General features: G+C 42.4%; 1 protein-coding gene across 2 annotated transcripts; it reads right to left on the bottom strand.

The window, feature by feature from the left end:
- Positions 1 to 863: 863 nt before the first annotated feature.
- On the bottom strand, positions 864 to 19297 carry LOC115476567 (platelet-derived growth factor receptor-like protein). 2 transcript variants are annotated; one of them, XM_030212997.1, is made up of 6 exons: positions 19158 to 19297; positions 11807 to 12137; positions 11416 to 11567; positions 6646 to 6939; positions 5619 to 5758; positions 864 to 1785 (listed from the first exon to the last, which is right to left on the bottom strand). In XM_030212997.1, exons 2-6 carry the CDS (start codon positions 12094 to 12096, stop codon positions 1543 to 1545), a joined length of 1119 nt encoding a protein of 372 aa, XP_030068857.1. In that variant the 5' UTR covers positions 12097 to 12137; positions 19158 to 19297; the 3' UTR covers positions 864 to 1542. The 2 variants fall into 2 exon arrangements, with proteins under 2 accessions (XP_030068857.1, XP_030068856.1); XM_030212996.1 differs by lacking the exon at positions 19158 to 19297 and adding an exon at positions 14841 to 15009.
- Positions 19298 to 19383: the final 86 nt, after the last annotated feature.

The following is a 19383-nucleotide window of genomic DNA, read 5'->3' as shown; positions in this document are numbered from 1 at the left end:
TTGTAGGTTTGCTAATTTAAATGAATATGGTGGTGCTTGAGACACTAGAAAGGTTACAACAGTTGTCCAACCCACAGCAGTGGTATCCCATGCACTCTCAAAAGACTCTCAGCAGAGACTGGCAGGCATGTTAAACCTGAGCAGGATGACTATGGAGTATAAATATGAGGCTGAGAATGCTCATTTCATCTGTGGCCCAAGCCAAGCCTGGCTGCCCAAAAAGAAAAGTCCAAGTCCTAACTCTTCCTCCTCTACTTCTTCTAATGCTTCTTCATTTGGGTAAAAGAATATTTTATGTGTATATATAGACAGCAGATTGATTATAAACTGACACTGATGTGTTGAACGCATACTGAAAAGAACAGCACCATACACGACTGTAGGACTAAGCAATGCACATGAGCACTTTCCAGTAGATACCATGAAGGTTGCTATAGGAGGTACATTCCTTCAGTATAGCAAATGTTAGTATGTGTATGTGTGAAAAGAGACAAATGCAATGGCATGCAACAGGTAACAAGTCTACCATATTATTCTGGAAGAAGGCAGTGAATAAAAATCAGAGTACTTTACTTGAATTGTTTGTTGTTGCCATGTGTGTGTTTGTGCATCATAGACTCTTGATGCCCTTGGGTCCTGGTTCTCTCCTAGAATTGAGGCTGAGGAGAAGGGAGAGAATAATGTTAAAAAGAAAGCTTTGTGCTAGGTCAGTAATCTTCAACCACAGTTCTCATAGACCATCAGAGGGTCAGGAATGTGGAAGAGAGAGATTTGCATGCTGAGTACATTCATTGTATATAAATGTACATCCTGAAAACTTAACATCCTGAAAACAACCTATTGGGAGTACTCATATAGGTACACAAGAACATAAAAGTTGTCCTATTGGGCTACACCAAGGGTCCATTTAGCCCAGCACTGTTCCCCTTTAAGTTAAGCAGGAGTCCTCCAACTGTATTGCTACCAGCAGGGGCACTGCTTCAAGCACAGAGGATCCCTGAAGGAGAGGAAAAGACTATAGAGCTAATTAGTTGGTATGGATGGGCAGACTGGTTAGGAAATATCTAACATCATTTTCTCTGTTTCTATGTTAAAATGAATTCAGACCTTACAACAGAGCATAGTATTTATGATTTAAATTTACAAATATTGCATACTGCCACCCCAGTCATCAATCATCCACATTGGTATACAACTCACAGAACGTACTAAGTCCCAATAAAAAACACCAAAACAAAATCCAGCACAAAGACTAACATTTTTATATTGCTCTTACACACTCAGCGCTGTACAATGCAGTAAAATTCAGGTATGATAAGTCCCTGCCAAAAGAACTTACAATCCAAGCAAGTACTTAAGGCAATGGGAGATAACATGGGTTGCTAAAGGTCATACGGAGCATTGGTGGGAGAATCCCGGTCTTTCTGCTTTCCATCCCATTGCTCCAATGACTAGGCCACTCTTACAGGAAATTTCTAAAAATGATGCCAGCCACCCTTCTTATTCCACAAGATATTTGGAAGTCATTCTGATTCTGATGAACTACAGCCCTGGCCTTTGTTGTTTCTTGGGCCTTTCTCTCCTCATAGTTGGGGTTGATGGCAGAACGGTGACAAGGGTAGAGACAGCTGTTGTGCCCTGGAGGTTCTGGGCATTGCAAGTGTATGTCCCCTCATCCACAGCACGGGCCTCATCCACATAGAGAATGCTCTGGGACTCCTGCTGAACCTGTCCACCTCGCCGCACCAGGTCTGTGCTCTCACGGACATAGGGGGGACGCCCGATCTGGAAGGATGAAATCCAAAAAGAAACGATATCATCCAAAGACATAGTCAGGCCCCAGCTTCTAGTTCAACAATTCCCATTTTAAAGTTTAATTGAGAGAAATATTAGCATTTTAGTACCCCAATACTGGGAATGAATACTACTGCAATGAATATTGTATAAAAACATCAATGCAAAATTACCCAACCACTATAGTCCATTATCAAACGTTCTTAGAGAAATGATTAGGAAAACCAACAAACCTACTGTAAGTAACTGTCTAATATAACACTGTGTAGGGCTGAGACAGTGAGTCCTCTGATAACAGGGATGGAGTGGAGGAGTGGCCTAGTGGTTAGAGCACTGGTCTTGACATCCAGAGGTGACTGGTTCAAATCCCACTGCTGCTCCTTGTGATCTTGGGCAGATCACTTAACCCTCCATTGCCTCAGGTACAAACTTAAATTGTGAGCCCTCCAGGGACAGAGAAATACCCAGTGTACCTGAATGTATCTCACCTTGAGCTACTACTGAAAAAGGTGTGAGCAAAATCTAAATAAATAAATAAAATGTAAGTACATAAGTACATAAGTACATAAGTAGTGCCATACTGGGAAAGACCAAAGGTCCATCTAGCCCAGCATCCTGTCACCGACAGTGGCCAATCCAGGTCAAGGGCACCTGGCACGCTCCCCAAACGTAAAAACATTCCAGACAAGTTATACCTAAAAATGAGGAATTTTTCCAGTCCATTTAATAGCGGTCTATGGACTTGTCCTTTAGGAATCTATCTAACCCCTTTTTAAACTCCGTCAAGCTAACCGCCCGTACCACGTTCTCCGGCAATGAATTCCAGAGTCTAATTACACGTTGGGTGAAGAAAAATTTTCTCCGATTCGTTTTAAATTTACCACACTGTAGCTTCAACTCATGCCCTCTAGTCCTAGTATTTTTGGATAGCGTGAACAGTCGCTTCACATCCACCCGATCCATTCCACTCATTATTTTATACACTTCTATCATATCTCCCCTCAGCCGTCTCTTCTCCAAGCTGAAAAGCCCTAGCCTTCTCAGCCTCTCTTCATAGGAAAGTCGTCCCATCCCCACTATCATTTTCGTCGCCCTTCGCTGTACCTTTTCCAATTCTACTATATCTTTTTTGAGATACGGAGACCAGTACTGAACACAATACTCCAGGTGCGGTCGCACCATGGAGCGATACAACGGCATTATAACATCCGCACACCTGGACTCCATACCCTTCTTAATAACACCCAACATTCTATTCGCTTTCCTAGCCGCAGCAGCACACTGAGCAGAAGGTTTCAGCGTATCATCGACGACGACACCCAGATCCCTTTCTTGATCCGTAACTCCTAACGCGGAACCTTGCAAGACGTAGCTATAATTCGGGTTCCTCTTACCCACATGCATCACTTTGCACTTGTCAACATTGAACTTCATCTGCCACTTGCACGCCCATTCTCCCAGTCTCGCAAGGTCCTCCTGTAATCGTTCACATTCCTCCTGCGACTTGACGACCCTGAATAATTTTGTGTCATCGGCGAATTTAATTACCTCACTAGTTATTCCCATCTCTAGGTCATTTATAAATACATTAAAAAGCAACGGACCCAGCACAGACCCCTGCGGGTCATCCCCAATGTCATCCCCAATGTCTTATTCAACACAGTTCTCACCAAATGAACAGCTTTACAGTTTATTTCCTGGTTCAAACATTATTAATTCATGCACCAGTAATTTAATAAAAGCTCACCAGTAATTTAATAAAGGCAACCAGGAAATCCACATGTTTACATTGTTTTCCATGCTTCAATGTTAAAACATCAACAGAACTTTAGAAGGATAGGGATAGTTTCTGTATTATGCAGCCCATCCAAATTAGATTGTGAGCCCTTCTGTGACAGAGAAATATCCAGTATACTTGAATGTAACTCACCTTGAGCTACTACTGAAAAAAGGTGTGAGCAAAATCTAAATAAATAAATAAAATAAATCCAAACAGGCCCAATGCAGCTAAACATGAACCTTCTACAATATCACTCTGTATCTGTTATACCGGAACTGGCGATCGCCACCATGGTACTATGTAAGCCACATTGAGCCTGCAAATATGTGGGAAAATGTGGGATACAAATGCAATAAATAAATAAAATAAACGTATGCATTTGCCAGCTGAGTATACAGATGCCGATATTCAGACTGCAGGAAGCAGCCTGGCTAACTCCCTCAGTTGGCGGTGAACCTGGAAATTCAATGCCAAGCCATATCCAGCAACCAGCATTGAATTTCCACTTTTTTTTTTTTTTTACCGCTGTGAACATAGCCAATTAAGCAAATATTCGTCAGCTGGCCATCTTAGTTATAGTGACCAAAGATAGACCTGTTACTTATATAGTTCTATCTGGCTGCTAAACTTAGTCGGTCAGCTGATGAATATTGGTGCTAACCAGCTAGGTCACATGACGTAGCCGGTGACCGAGCTAGCCACTTAGGAGGAGATTCTATATATGGCACCTAAAAAATCGGCACTGAAATCAGTGCCTGCTAAGCGTACTCTATAATCGAAGCCTAGATTTAGGCGCCGATTATAGAATACGCTTAGTTGATATCTCGGCTCCTAAATCTATGTGCATCCATTTACACCAATGAAAATGTGACGTAAATCCCAGTGCTTAGATTTAGGCACTCTGGGCCATGTTTTATAACTAGGTGCGTAAATTTCAGAACACCCAAGAAATGCCAATTTCCCCACCCATAGTCATGCTCCTTTTTGCCTGTGTGTGTGTTAGAAGTTCAGCACACTTCGTTACAGAATACGCTTAGTGAGTTATGCGCCTAAATTTTAATTAGCGCCAGTTAGTGCTCATTATTGCTTAAGTGCTGTTATCAATGCTCATTTGCTAAGCTTGTTAAGCCAATTACGTTGCGTGTGTTGTTATAGAATCCGTACTGATTTTGGCGCAGATCTCTAGGCGCGCTATATAGTGCTAATATTCAGCCAAGATAGTCAGCTATCTTGAGCTGAATATTAGCATTTAGCTGGCTTAAGCTTATTTAACCAGCCAGGAGCCAGGGACTTGTCCAAGTCTAAAAATATAGGACTCAGAAGAACATGAGGGAAATCATGGTCTACTCTGAAATTCAAATAATTTTCAGATGCATTTGGAAATAACAAAAAGCAAGTATTTGTTACTTTGCACGAATTAAACTTCCCAGCAATTATGGGTTAAAAATATCAGTGAATGCTAATATGGATGGCCCACTCCCTCTTCCCATATCCTCTTCCCAAGATATTAACTAGAATAAGTCCCAGAAAAAAAAGTGTTTCGTTGCTTTTACTCCTTGGTTGGGTTTTGTATACAATAGAAAATTATTGCACAATAACAATTACTCTTACTACAAGGTCAGTACTAGAAGCCATTGCCTTTAGTAGAGACCATGGTGGTCATGAAAGTTAACATGGATTAACCTTATAAAAGGTATGACTTTTCATTGAACACTATGGTTTGCTTTTAACTAATTATATTTTTTGCAGGCAAACCTAGTTCTTTTCCTCTTCCCCTTTAAGTAGCTCTTTAAAAAAGGAAACATGAAATAATTCTAGTGCACGTATTTAACCCTTTTCAACTTTGGACCCATTGGAAATGACCCACACCCTTACCAGATTGGCATCATTTTCAGTAACGTAAATGTCAAGCCCATGCTCTATCTTCCCCCTAGTGATGAAATTTGGTGCCAGCAGACAGATGAATGGATTGAATCGCTGCTACAGTATTTTCATCCCTCTTTGAAAAGCACCAAAATGCTTTGCCAAACTCTTTCACACCCACCTGCTCTCCTGGATAATCCCAGGTAAACTCCACATTGATCTCTGGCTCTCCAAGAACAGTGCAGGTCACGATGAAGTTGCCTCCAGCACGGACGGCGCTCACAGAGGCTTTAACTATAGCTTTGGGGGCTGATGAAGGGTCTGCAGGAGAAGAAAAAAAATGCAAACACACATTAGGCTTAAGAGGGGAAAAGGCTTGTAAACTGAGTTTATGCAACATCATTTACCATTGGAGAACCGAGATCAAATGTACAAGTATCATTCACAGTAAAGGCAGCAAATGAATATGGCACTTAAATGTGAGGGTATGCACCCATAATGCCACATATGCAAATGTATCCCAAATTGATGATTAAAGCGGTTGCTTAACTTAACATGTAGGGTACAGCATTGCATATGGCTATAAGAAAGAGTGGAACTTTTGTGACAGATTGTATTGAATAAGCAGAATTGTTGAGAGAACAAATACTGATTTCTATGCTTAAGTGGAACTTTGAAGAAAGGATGAAGAGATTTTTTTGTATAACAACATAGAATGCTTTAACACATCACAGTGGTTTGAGAATATTTTGAGCGATTGTGGTCATCTGTATACCCAGAGGAAGCCTAATTCAGATAAGTGTGGAACTTTCATTGTAAAAGACTAATGTTATTTACAGTGGTGAAGCATAAGAAATTTCTTGAATATTTTTCTTTGGGTGCGATGATGCCAGTATGCTGTTTTTCACAATGAGGGCTCAACATGTTTTCACTGAGCACCAATCACATTTAATATATGTTTTATGAGTTTTTAAATTTTTGCATTCATAAGTTTTTATCATATATACTGTGTTTGGGTAAAAGCGTGGTCTCCATTTCCTTTGTAGAACTTAGTCTAACTTGAGAGACGTAAATGTTAGATAAATACCCCAGTAATTTATAGTTATGAGAAAGTAGGTCTGAAAAGCCTTTTATGGGATTGTTATACTAAGGTCACTGTTCACTATTGGGTTAAATTCAGTGTGTACTTTGCAGAGGAAGTTACTCACAGTTGATATAGATCGCCATGTATTTGGTGGAGATCTGACGTAGGCCATTGCGTTCTGCCATGCAAAACAGAGATCCAGCATGCGAAGGCTTGGGATGGTATATGACAAATCCTTTCTTTGCATCAAAAGATATCTCTACTCCATTGACAGTGACCTCTTCAGGAGGGAACTCGCGGTGCAGTGTCACCTTGGCCAATGGGTTGGTGACCTGACATGGCAAGAGGGCTGGTTGGTTTGACCGCAGCTGTACCACTTCATAGTAATCTTCAGTTGGTACAAAGAGTTCCTGGAGATCTATGACCAGGGAAGGGAAAGGAGAGAGCTTCATTACGTCCACCCCTACAGCATTAGATTTTCATCTGTTTTTTTAAGAATAGAGCTTGAAGTTTCATAGAAAGTAGAAGAGTTCTAGTTACATCAGAAACCACAAAAGTAGAGATCTTTATCACCTGCCCTTTATTATTCTTTCAGTCAAATTGCAAAAATACTACTTTCCCAATGTATTTGAGTCAAGTAGGCTTGATTGTAGGAGGAAAAGACCTCATGTGCTCAGTATGCTATTCCAGAGTTTGAGCATGGATTTAGCCATACAACCACCGAGTGAGCTCCTTCACTGGTCTAAAAACCTCCAGTCTAATTCTTCCTTTATTTTTTACTTTTTATTATAATTTATGTTTTTTTATTTTTTAACTTTGTTATATCTGTTGGATACAAAAATAATACTTTACCAGATACTAGAACTGAAAGGATCTTTAGCACAAAACACATTTTTTCTTATAACCGCTATTTTTGCTCATCAATTGCTTGAAAGCTTGCCAGACCTGACTTTTTTCACAGGTAAGAATAGCGAGACAACATTTTCCCCTTCAAAAAGATATAAACAGGATGGAGCTGGTCCAGATGGCGGCTACTAAAATGTTTGTCTTCATCATAAAGCAGACTTAAAGATCTCAATATGTGTATTTTGGAAGAAAAGCATGAAAGGGGAGATATAATGGAGACATTTAAAATACCTCCATGGTATAAATGCACAGGAGGGGGGCCTCCTTCATTTGAAAGAAAGCTTTGGAAGGAGGAGGCATAGGATTAAGGTGAAAGGGTATAGACTCAGGAGTAACCTAAGGAAATATTTCTTTATGGAAAGGGTGGCAAATGCATGGAACAGCCTCCCGATGGAGATGGTAGAGGTGAGGACTGTATCTGAATTCAAGAAAGCAGGGGACAAGCACAGAGGATCTCTAAAGGAGGGGGAAGAGCTGGTCTAAGCTCTACTAGCCCTTCCCCTCTTTTAGAGATCCTCTATGCTTGTCCCCTGCTTTCTTGAATAGTCGATATGGATGGACAACAGTTGATATGGATGGGCGATAAGCTGATATGGGTGGGCACACTGTATAGGCTATATGATCTTTAGCTGCTATCATTTTCTCTCTCTGCCGAAAACAATAAGCTGTCAACAAGATTACTTGATATTCTGTAAAATTCTGAAATAATTCCTTTTCAAAACGTTCCTGTCATTGGAATCTTATTGGAATCTCAGTTCTAATTCAACTCAAATATAAACTATGCATTATTCTGTACCTTTATCCTTCTACCTGTTAACTATTTTACACTTAATTTATATGCTCGCCCACAACTTACTCTGGACTTCCATATTGAATGTAATGTACTATGAATTACTGTATGTTTACTATAATATTTCTTTACTGTAAACCACATTGAATTCTAATTACTTGGGATAATGTGGGATATACGTCATAATTAAAATAAATATCTTTCTATCTTGAACCATTTCCAATGCAACTCATCCCATTGGCAATCATCCTTGGCAATTATATTTCTTGTCCTGGCAAAAAGCTGGCAGGGAAAAATACATTTTAAAATAAAAATTAGAGAGGTGTCAGGTGTCCTGTTGTAACACTATTTAGTGTCTAAGGGGGAAAAGGTTTAACAGGCAGTTCTGTAAAGGGAGACTAAATGCAGGTACCAATAGTATGCACAGATTTTTAGAATACTACCACTTAAGCCCATGATTGCACGAATGATTGGCAATTACCTGCGTAAGTGCTAAGCTAAACTCACAGAGTGCAATTGTAAGGGGTATTAATGTGGGCGGATCAGTGAATTTTGCAAGGTGACGTGCACAACTTATAGAATACTATTGAGATGACATAGGTGGTTGAGCCAAAGTGAATTTCCACTAGTACCCGCTAATAATATTGGTGTACCTTTGAACCACTGTTCCCTCTAAGCTGGGCAGGCGTCCTCCAACTGCATTGTTGCCAGTGGGGTGGGGGGGCAGTGCTTCAATATTGTATCTTCCATCAGTAGGGGCAGGCAGGTTCCCTGAGTCATGCAGAGCTTACCTGTCTCTCACTACTGAAAATGTGATAGTGAAACAGCACCCTCTACTGGCAGGACTATAGGTGGAGGACTCCTGCTCAGCTGGGAACAGTGCAATGGAAGTGGTACAAAATGCGCCTCATTTTAGCACCTAAGTCTTGACACCAAGTTATAGAACTAATCCCCTAAAAATATGGGGTCCATTTACTAAGATGCACTGAAAAATGGCCCTGCGGTAGTGTAGGTGTGTGTTTTGGGCACACACAGATCCATTTTTCAGTGTGCCTGCAAAAAATGCCTTTTATTTATTTTTGCCGAAAATGGACATGCAGCAAAATAAATATTGGCTCGCGTCCATTTTAAGTCTGAGACCTTAACGCCAGCCATTGACTTAGCGGTAAGGTCTCACGCATTAACCAGGCAGTAATGACCTACATGTGCCAAATGCCGCTTGGCGTGCGAAGGAGACGCGCACCAGAAAATAAACATTATTTTTCAGACGCTCATATCAGACACACGCCAAAAATGATATTACCGCAAGAGCCACGTGGTAGACAGGCGGTAACTCCAAACTGACATGTGCTGAGCGCGCATAGACGCTTACACGGCTTAGTAAAAGGGCCCTAAGACAATTAATTATAGTTTCTAAGAAACCAGAATCAAGCATCAAATGGCTCATAAATGCAGGCAAATATGCATTTTCAGCATGAAAGTTACCAATGCAGACAATACAAATTATGTTCAGCACTACAGACACAGATATCTGTGTAAAAGTACATTAGAACCTATGTTATTCACATTTGGTCAGTTCTCCCACTTTTGGTTTACAATCTGGAAGTGTATCTCTCGTATCCTATATAATAATTTGCACCTCCAACGTTCCATGTGTGGCTGCCTGGGTTCGTAACATCTTCTGACATCAGCCAGCCTCCAGCATTCCAATCCCCCTCACTGTCCCGCCCTCGCGTCAAGACGTAATGATGTCAGAGGGCAGAACAGTGAGAGGGAAGGGAATGCTGGAGGCGAGCTGACGTCAGGAATGGAAGCCAGCACCAACCAGCCAGAGAACGTTCAGGTACAAGTTCAGGTACAAATCGAGGGGAGGAGAGAATCGCAGGACATCGAGGGGGAGGGAGGGAGGAAGGGAAGGGAAGGGGAATGCAGGGCAGAGGAGAATTGATGGACATGGATGGGATGGGAGGACAGTAGAGGAGAGAATCGCTGGACATGGAGGGGAGGGCAGGGGAGAGAAAAAAAAAAAGCTTACATGACAGCCTTCCTAGGGCCTGTTTCATTGTTGAGGAAATGGGCATGGTTCCACTAGTCTTAGTATCAGTGGCGTAGCCACAGCTGGGCCTGGATGGGCCGAGGCCCGCCCAGTTAGGGTTCAGGCCCACCCAACAGTACCACACATTTAGCTCGGGCAGCTGAAGACTTCCCCCTGATGGTAACAAAAACACTGCTATCCACGACAGTGGCACCTGCGCATGCTCAGTTTTCAGAGCATGCTTGCTGCAGACTGCCAAGGTGAAGAGAAATATTTTCCCACCATCTGAGATATTTTTTTGGTGTTGGGGGGAGAACACTTGGTGCCTACCCACTTTTGCCTAGGCCCACCCAAAATCTGCTGTCTGGCTATACCCCTGCTTAGTATAAAGGAAGAGTTATGTAACATATGAGATTATAATTTGGAGGGATTTGGGGTTTAAGGCACGATGGAGTAAAGCTAAAATCACACTGGTTTTCTTTTCCGATATCATTGATATTAAACTGATTTGTACCCAAATGGAAGAATAAAATTGTGCTAGATATTAACTTGGTGGAATTTAGGGGTCCTTTTACTAAGGCATGCTGATTAGCATGCGCTAAATAATAAAACACCCATTATATGCCTAAGGACATGTTATCATTAGCGCACACTAAATCTGTTAGTGTACCTTAGTAAAAGGACCCCTTAGTGCGTCAATTTCGTCGATATGAGATGGCTGCAGCAGAAAAAAGAAATAATTCCTTCAAGAGCTCCCAAAGGTGAACTCCCTTAGATGCATATGTGGAAAATGAATGTCTCATTGCTGTGGAACTACTACTAGCTGTGTGGCTCAGCTCAGCTGATTTGCTGCTTTTTTCTTCTTTTCTTTTTCAGTAAAACTGGAGGTAGCAGGAGTGCAACTCTGGTTCATAAAATAGGAGGGGCCACAAGATTCCCTCTGGTCCAGGAACTGGGTCGCTTGGCAGTTCTGCACATATTCACCACATAACTACCTTCACCCAGCTCTTGGCTTTTACTTCCAACATGCTGTTCTTGATTTTCAAACTGTAACAGAAGCAACATTTTGTCTAATTTTTTTTTTAACTTAGCATTACTGGTTCAAGAGCTAAGACAACAGAATGCAAATCTTTCCACTGAACAATCACACACCCACGCCACACCTGTGAAAAAGATGAAGGTTTTGGCAAGCCGTTCCTTCCCCTCCTGGCAGTTACCACCTTCGCACCAGTATGAACCACAGCTGTATTCTCCGGTATCAGCAGCTTTAGAATTTACCACTGTCAGCTGACTGTGCTTGTCGAAGTGTCTGATTCTGGAGGGAAGGAAAAAAAAAAAACACACACACACACACAGCATGCATGCAATGGCCAAAAAAAGATGCTGCTGCAGAACATGAAAAACTCTTCACAGTGATGCTCGGCAAAGGACATGAAAAGGGTAAGGAGAATAGAAAACTGTGAAAATCTGAAAGCGACCACCACCTTGATCCACTTAGTTGAATGAAAATTGTGCCTAGCAGACTGGTATCGTTACTGTAGTGTCTTTACTTACCTGAGCCTCCCCTCATTATCCTCCTGCAGGTAGGCAGGGTATCTCCAGCGAATAGAGCGACCTTTGCAGCGCAGTTCCACTGGCCTTCCTGCTCTCTCTATCACCGTGTCACCCACCTGCCGGAACTGGCCTCTCTGAACCACTCGAGTCAGGATGGTCTCTGCTTGGGGCCCGTGGCTGGCTCTGACATTTGGCTTTCCTATGGGCTTAGGCTTTGTGGCTGAGTGTTTGAGTTTTTGGCTTGAAGACCTGTGAGGGTAAGCAGCACTTCCCTTGGTCTCCTTTGGCATCTTCTTTGCTTTCGTTTTGTAAGGCCTCTTCTCACATTCAACTGAAACAAAAAAGAGAAACCTTCCTACTGTATATAGTTAAAAGTCAAATGCATCCATGTTTTGAATTTTTAACTGACCATCTAAATGATGCTAAAAGGCATCTTACAGCATTATTAGAATTCAGGGGTGAAATGACCCTTCCCCAATATGCTTACAATCTTGGGGCCCTTTTACTAAGACACGGAAAAAAGTGGTCTGCGGCAGTGCGAGCGCATCTTTTGACCAGTTTTTGCCACGTCCTAAATAAAGGGCCTTTTTTTAAGGGGCCAGAAAATGGACGTGCGGCAAAATAAATACCAGCTTGCATCCATTTTTGGCCTGAGACCTTACCACCACCCATTGATTTAATGGTAAGGTCTCACACACTACCTGAGCAGTAGGCATGCAGAATGCGTCCACTGCTGTTTACCACCAGATAAGCGCCACGTGGTAGAAAACAGAAAATATTTTTTTACTACGTGTTTTCAGCGCATGCCAAATTCAGAATTGCCACCCAGGGCATCAGGTAGCCAGGCGGTAATGCTGATTTGGCATGCCCTGGACGCGTGTAAGCCCTTATATGCCTTTGTAAAGGGTCCCCTAAGTGAGCATCTGAGGCAAAAGGAGATAAAGGGGCCCTTCTACAAAAATGTTTTGGGCTTAATGTGCTATAATGTGGGGTATTAATGCGTGGCAAGCCCAAAACTAGGGTTGCATCAAGAAGGGGCATTCCTGCTATTTTTTTATTGCAGGTCACATTCGGATTAATGTGCGGTACCTTCTCCCAGTTAATACAGAAGCGCTTATTGCCTCCTATTTAGGAAGAGGTAATGGTCCCCCGTTAATCTAACATGCTAGCTGGCTAACACTTCTACACCCACTCTCTGACATGCCCCTGACAGAAAAATTCAGTAACTGCAGTTTAACATGTGGAAACAAACAAACTACCGCAAAACGCCTTAACGCAGTTACATGGTAGCCTGTTTGTTTGGTTTTTTATAGCACTTGATATACCACAATTGATCCCTGAGGTGACTATGGGTTTACAATTTCTGTTACAGGTACTTTACACTGTCCCTAATAAGCTCACAATCCAAGTTACATATTGTACCTGGGGAAAGACTGGGTTGTGTGACTTGCCCAGGGTCACACGGAGCTGCAGAAGAAATTGAACCCAATTCCTCAGGATCTCAACCCACTGCTGACTGTCAGGCAGCAGCGGGAATTGAACCCAGTTTCCCTGCTCTGCAACCTGCTACACTAACCGTTAGGCCACTCCTCCACTCCTTGCACATTAAGGGGAAAATTCTATAAATGGTGCTAAAAAGTGGGTGCCGAAAAAAACGGTGCCCTTTATAGAATTGTACTTAGTGCCAATTCTAACACCTAACTTTAGGTGCCAGACTTACGCCTGCTGAATCCTAGTGTAAATGCTGGTGCCAAAGTTAAGCATGCTGAGGCTGTGTTCTGTAACTATACGTGCAACTTTTTGGAATGTCCATGACCACACCCCCTTTTGAGTTATGCACTAAGTAGAGTTAGACACCATGCCTTTTTAGAATAACGCAGCCAGATGCATGTGCAAATTTCAAGGAGCACCAATTAACTTCAATTATTGATTGTTGGCACCCAATTATTGATAGTTAAGGGCTTGTTACTCAAGTAATTTGTGTATGCATCTTGGGCATGCACCTAAATTTGGGCATGCAATTCTGGGTGCCATTTTTAGAATACAAGGAAAGAGAGCAATTTTCAAAGCTGTTTACCTCTAAATAGCAATTACCAAGATGAATTATCCTGGTTGTAAATTGCCCAGTTGAAATGCAGTTAAAAGTATATGCAAGGTTCACACTTTTAGGTGCATTAAAAAGGGGCTGAAAAATAAAATGCATACAGGATATTTTCATAACTACATACACCATTTTACCCCTTCTGGCCATGGGCACAAAAGAGCAGTTACGGACCCCAAGTGAAGTTATAAAGCATGTACTGGACACACATTTTTATAGGGAGAGTACCTGCATAATTTATCTTTGAAAATTCAGCTAATGTACATCGTTTCAACTACGTGGGTTGTTTGAAAATTTGGTCTCTTTAACCTGAAAATATTAAAATTCAGGCTTCTTCTGGAGGTGAAAGCAGACTGATCTTTTGCCTACTTCATTCTATTCTGTAGTGTCTGTTCTTTGACCAAAGAAGAGGAGGTGGAGGGGGGGAGGAACATAGTGATCATTTGACACCAGGTCACTCATCCAGAACTTGTCATTGACTGAATTTGCTTTCTTTTCCCCATTGCACCTAGAGTGGAAGACGAGAACCTCCACTGACCCCCAACCGTATACCTTTCTGGTTAGAAAATTACCACTGGAGGAAGGGGTGTAAAATGGGGCTAGGGGAGTTACTTTCTACTTGGTTGAGTATTTAGCTGTTCTGATTTTGGCTCAACCAGACTTGTGGCACACCAAACATTTATTGCCAAAAGATTGCAGTGTCAACCTGTGACTGACAGGACACCTGATTTTTCATGTGGCAGCTCTGGAGACCCAGTTGATGTTATATGATCTGTCTATGGGATGCTTTATCATTATGCCACACGCCAACAAAGCTCCCCTTGTGTGCAAACAGGATGGAATGTGCATAACTCTCTGGATCAGGAAAAAAAATCTATCTGTTGGGGGTGGGGGGGGGGGGTGTTGGCAGAGAAACAAAAACAAAAGACTTACCTAAGATCAGAAGGAAAATGCAGAAAAACACCACAAGAAGAACCTTGAAATTCATGGTGGGATGATCCAGATCCCCTACCCAAATGATGCTGCTGAACTGATGTTGTGTGATGGTGCGAGATGTGTAGGCGGTAATGGTGGTGGTGAGGGGTTTTCACACTAAGGTACTGTTGGAGAGGGAGGGGTAAAGAGGGGGAGGAGGAGAGCTAGGAAAGCCCTGGAATTCAAGACATTAATTTCAATTTGTTTTTCCAAGAAAATTAAATGTTCAACTCATTCGCCTTCTTTAAACAAAATTCCTTTCACAGGAGAGTGCTTTACAAGTCTGTTTCCTCCTCAGCAGCTCAATGGAACCATTCAGCCTGGAGATCTCTCAGTCACACTGGGATTAAGAGGTGTAGCTAACACTAAGACATTATTAATTTACTGTTAACCTCAGTTATTAGTAACTAAGGGGCCCTTTTACTAAAGCTTAGCACATGCTAACCGACATAGCATGTGCTGTGCTACAAAATAGGAAATGCAGTATTTAGCACGCTCTGTCTGTTAGTGTGAGCCAGGGGTGTAGCAAGACCTTGGCAGGAAGGGGGTCCAGAACCTGAGGTGGGGGGGCACAGTTTAGCCCGCCTCTCCCAGTCGCCGACCCCCCCCCCACCACTTTGGACCACCCTCCCACCGCCGACCCTCCCCCATCACTGATGCCAGGTACCTTTGCTGGCGGGGGTCCCCAACTCCCGCCAGCCGAAGTCTTCTTCAGCGTTGGTCGACTCCAGCGCCTTCACTGATGATCTGTTTCTGACTCCCGACGTCCTGCATGTAGCCCCGAAGGCACTGAAGACTTCTGCTGGTGGGGGTTGGGGACCCCTGCTAGCAAAGGTACCTGGCGGCGGCGGCGACAGGGGAGGGACGGCACCAGCGGCGGGGGATCCAAAGTAGAGGGGGCCAGAGCTTAATCTGTGGGGGCCCATGCCCCCGTGGCCCCACCTAGCTACGCTCCTGGTGTGAGCTAAGCTTTAGTAAAAGAGCCCCTAAATCTTATTGCATAAAATGGGATCCGTGTGTGATAAATAGCACAAGATATTGTTAAGACATGTTATTTTACCACTAACACATGTTATTGAGGAGGGGGGACGGGGGGGCAAGATTCACCGAGCCTGGCACTAATATCGAGGCCTCCCCCTCCCTGCATACCTTTTAAAACAGCAGTTCTTTGCCAACAGCGAGCATGAGCAGTCAGTGACTGATACACATATCAAATTAAATCAACCCTCATTGCCCATCATCTTTTCCAGAAAAAAAAATTCCAAAAGTCTTACCCCTTTAAACCTATACCACAATCTTTCATTCTAGAATTTTCTTTTTGATGAACAAGGTGTGCTAATTCTGCATTATTTATTCTTCTGAAGTATATGGTTGTCTCTTGGTTCTCTCCTTTGAGGTATAAATATTTAGGTCCTTATGCTTCATGTCAAGTTCCTGGAGAAAAAGTCCATAGTTGGCTATTGAGAAACAGACATGGGAAAGTCACTGCTTGCTCTGGGATTCATAGCATGGAATGTGGCTACTATTTGGGTTTCTGCCAGGTACTTGTGACCTGGATTGGCCACTGTTGGAAATGGGATACTGGGCTAGATGGACCTATTGGACCCAGTATGGCTATTCTTATGTTATGACTGACTATACACTCATTCCGCATCTGGACTTGCTTGCTACACACACTATAACTTAGATCAGTTGCTTATATCTTGATTAACTGTACAAAGAACTTGCCTTTAGTTTAGCCACCCATTTATTTATCCCAATTGATTCTGTACCACACATCTTGCCCCCATCTATATATCTGCACCTGACCCCTCAGCTACATGGTAAACTGTGTTGTAGAAAAGCATTAGTATCATAGCTGTGTTTTTTGAATGTTCTAATGTGTGCTTATTAGATGTTTCATTAGTACTATGCTGACATTGTATTATAGCTCTGGTATTTGAATATCAGTACTGTTAAACGTGTATATTTTTATACTGCTTCATGGTTGTCCTATTATCAGGTTTCAATTTGCCCTTTTCAAGTTTATCTCATTTATTGTTTTTATGTTTATACTTGGTCATTTTACTATTGTTATGCCGTTAACAATATTGTAAGCTTTATGTTAAACTGTACATGCTGTACAGTGCCTTGGGTGAATCTCTTCATAAAGGTGATTAATAAAGCCCAATAAATAGATCAAATAAATGTCAGAAGGCTGGTGGTGCAGATTTGTGCAGCGCTGCGTATGCCTTGTAGCGCTATAGAAATGCTAAATAGTAGTAGTAGTAGTACCTCCAGGACCAGGATTGGAAACCACAGATGCATAGAGCTTTCAAGTGAGCCATTTCTCGGCTAAACTCACTGAAATTAAGCTCATCTGTGGTTACAGCCTATACTGAATTCTCCTTTGTTCCCTTTTTTAAATAATGTTACAGGATTGTGCAATTCTCTAGGTATCTAATATACCTTTTATACTTTGGGATTGACTATTTTTGATCTTTGGATTTTTTGTTATTGGTTTGATCTCTAAAGGCAATAAATTCCACAAGTTGTGGCCAGCGACAGATAAGATATTTTTTTCTAGTCCACTCAAGTCGCAGCTATCATGGATCAAGTACAATGAGCTCACATTCATTCTGAGAACACAAGGGTCACCACGGAACATAAAACTGTAAATCATTACACAAGGATAAAGAAAAATCATGATACAGCCCCAAATATACCAACAAAAGCAAGTTAAACTTTATCCAAATTCTACCGGTAACCAATGTAATTTGCTAAGATGAGGGGGGGGGGGGGGTCATATGTTCAAATTTAGAGCGTCCCAACAATAATCTGACCACAGAGTTTTGAATAACTTACAAAGACTGTATGTAAGATGTTGGTAGTCATAGGTAAACAATTTTCTAGCGATTGCAAAACCAACCTGAAATCAGTCATTGACAGCAATGGGTTTAACTTAAAAAATAAATCATATTTTAATTTGTGACTATTAAGTCACCAACTGTAATTGTGGTCTAAAGGATAAAAAAATATCCAACAATACCCCAAGATCAGGACCGCCGAGAGACTGGGCTGGGCCCGGGGCAAGGCCGCCCCCAAGGGCTCTGCTCCCGCCGCCCCTCCACCTCCCAAGTTTGCTACCGCTCCCCCCTCCATCCGCCACCAGGCCGGGCCCCCCTGTATTGAAATCACAGCACCCCTCACCTCCGTATGAAGGCGCTGCAGGCAGTAGGGCAGCAGATCGCCTCCCTTTGGCCCTCCTTGTGTCCCACCCTCACAGAAATTATGTCAGATGAGGACAGGACACAGGGAGGGAAGGAGGCCCAAAGGGAGGCAATCTGCTGCCCTGCTGCCTGCAGCGCTTTCACACAGAGGTGAGAGGCGCTGTGATTTCAATGCAGGGGGGCCCGGCTCGGTGGCAGATGGTCGATGACAGAAGGCGGGTGGGACTGCGGCACCGGGCCCCCCTCGCCTTGCCCCCCCCCCCTTGGAGGCCTGGGCCATTTTGGCCCCTCCCCTCCTCTCCTCTCCTCTCGGCAGCTATGCCCATTATTAACCTGAGGGGACATTTTCACCATAGTACCAGATAAAACTTCTGAGGGCAATCCAGATGCTGAAATGTTACCAGCAATAATTCTGTGTTTGAAACATTCAATAACAATGTGTGTTTTCTCATACACTGTAATGTACCAGCAAAAACAGCATTGGTAGTAATAGGCATGGCCAATGAAAGTATAAACTGGATATCAGCCGCATAAACATGATAGACACCCCATATGATTTTAACAAATAACACAAAGGAATCAAGTACAAATTGAACAGGACTGCTGATGAGAACAAACCCTGAAGCAGTCCTGTTCTCACCATGCCCAATTGTGAATACTGAAAACACACACAAACCTCTCTTGTTCCAAAAGGCCATAATGATGGAAGAGCACACAACTATATCCAATAAGAACTTTATAAACAGTCATCAATACTACAAACAAAATACTGGTATATAAACATTCTTATACAATTATATTGTTGTAAATGAAGGAAATATACACACATGCTGGAAACCAGACTGTATAGAACATACAATAGAAACATGAAAAGAAGATTTAAAGGGAATAATATAGCTCAAGGTTTCCCAAACACGTCCCAAGAAAGCCACAGCTAATTAACTTTTTGAGCTATGCATAAGCCATGTTATTTGGATTTAGTTCACACCTTTTTCAATGGCAGCTCAAGATGAGTTACATTCAGGTATTACCCTGTCTACAGAAGGCTTACAATCTAATTATGTACCTGAGACAAGGAGGGTTCATTGATTTGCTCAAGATCACAAGGAGCGGTAGCAAGATTTGAACAAGGCTTTGCTGGTTGTTAACCCAGGGCTCTTGCTCTAAGCACTAGCCTAGACTAATAGGAAACAAGAAAGAGTGAAGTAGCACATTTTGCATATATCGTTGAACAACTTTATGTAAATAAAAGCAAGGGCAGCCAGGTGAATGATGGGTTAATTCCCATTGGG

This window comes from Microcaecilia unicolor, chromosome 8 (genome assembly GCF_901765095.1).
Source record: "Microcaecilia unicolor chromosome 8, aMicUni1.1, whole genome shotgun sequence".
Taxonomy (NCBI): domain Eukaryota; kingdom Metazoa; phylum Chordata; class Amphibia; order Gymnophiona; family Siphonopidae; genus Microcaecilia; species Microcaecilia unicolor.
Note: the sequence above shows the minus strand (reverse complement) of the source record. Positions and strands in the feature narration are given on the sequence as shown.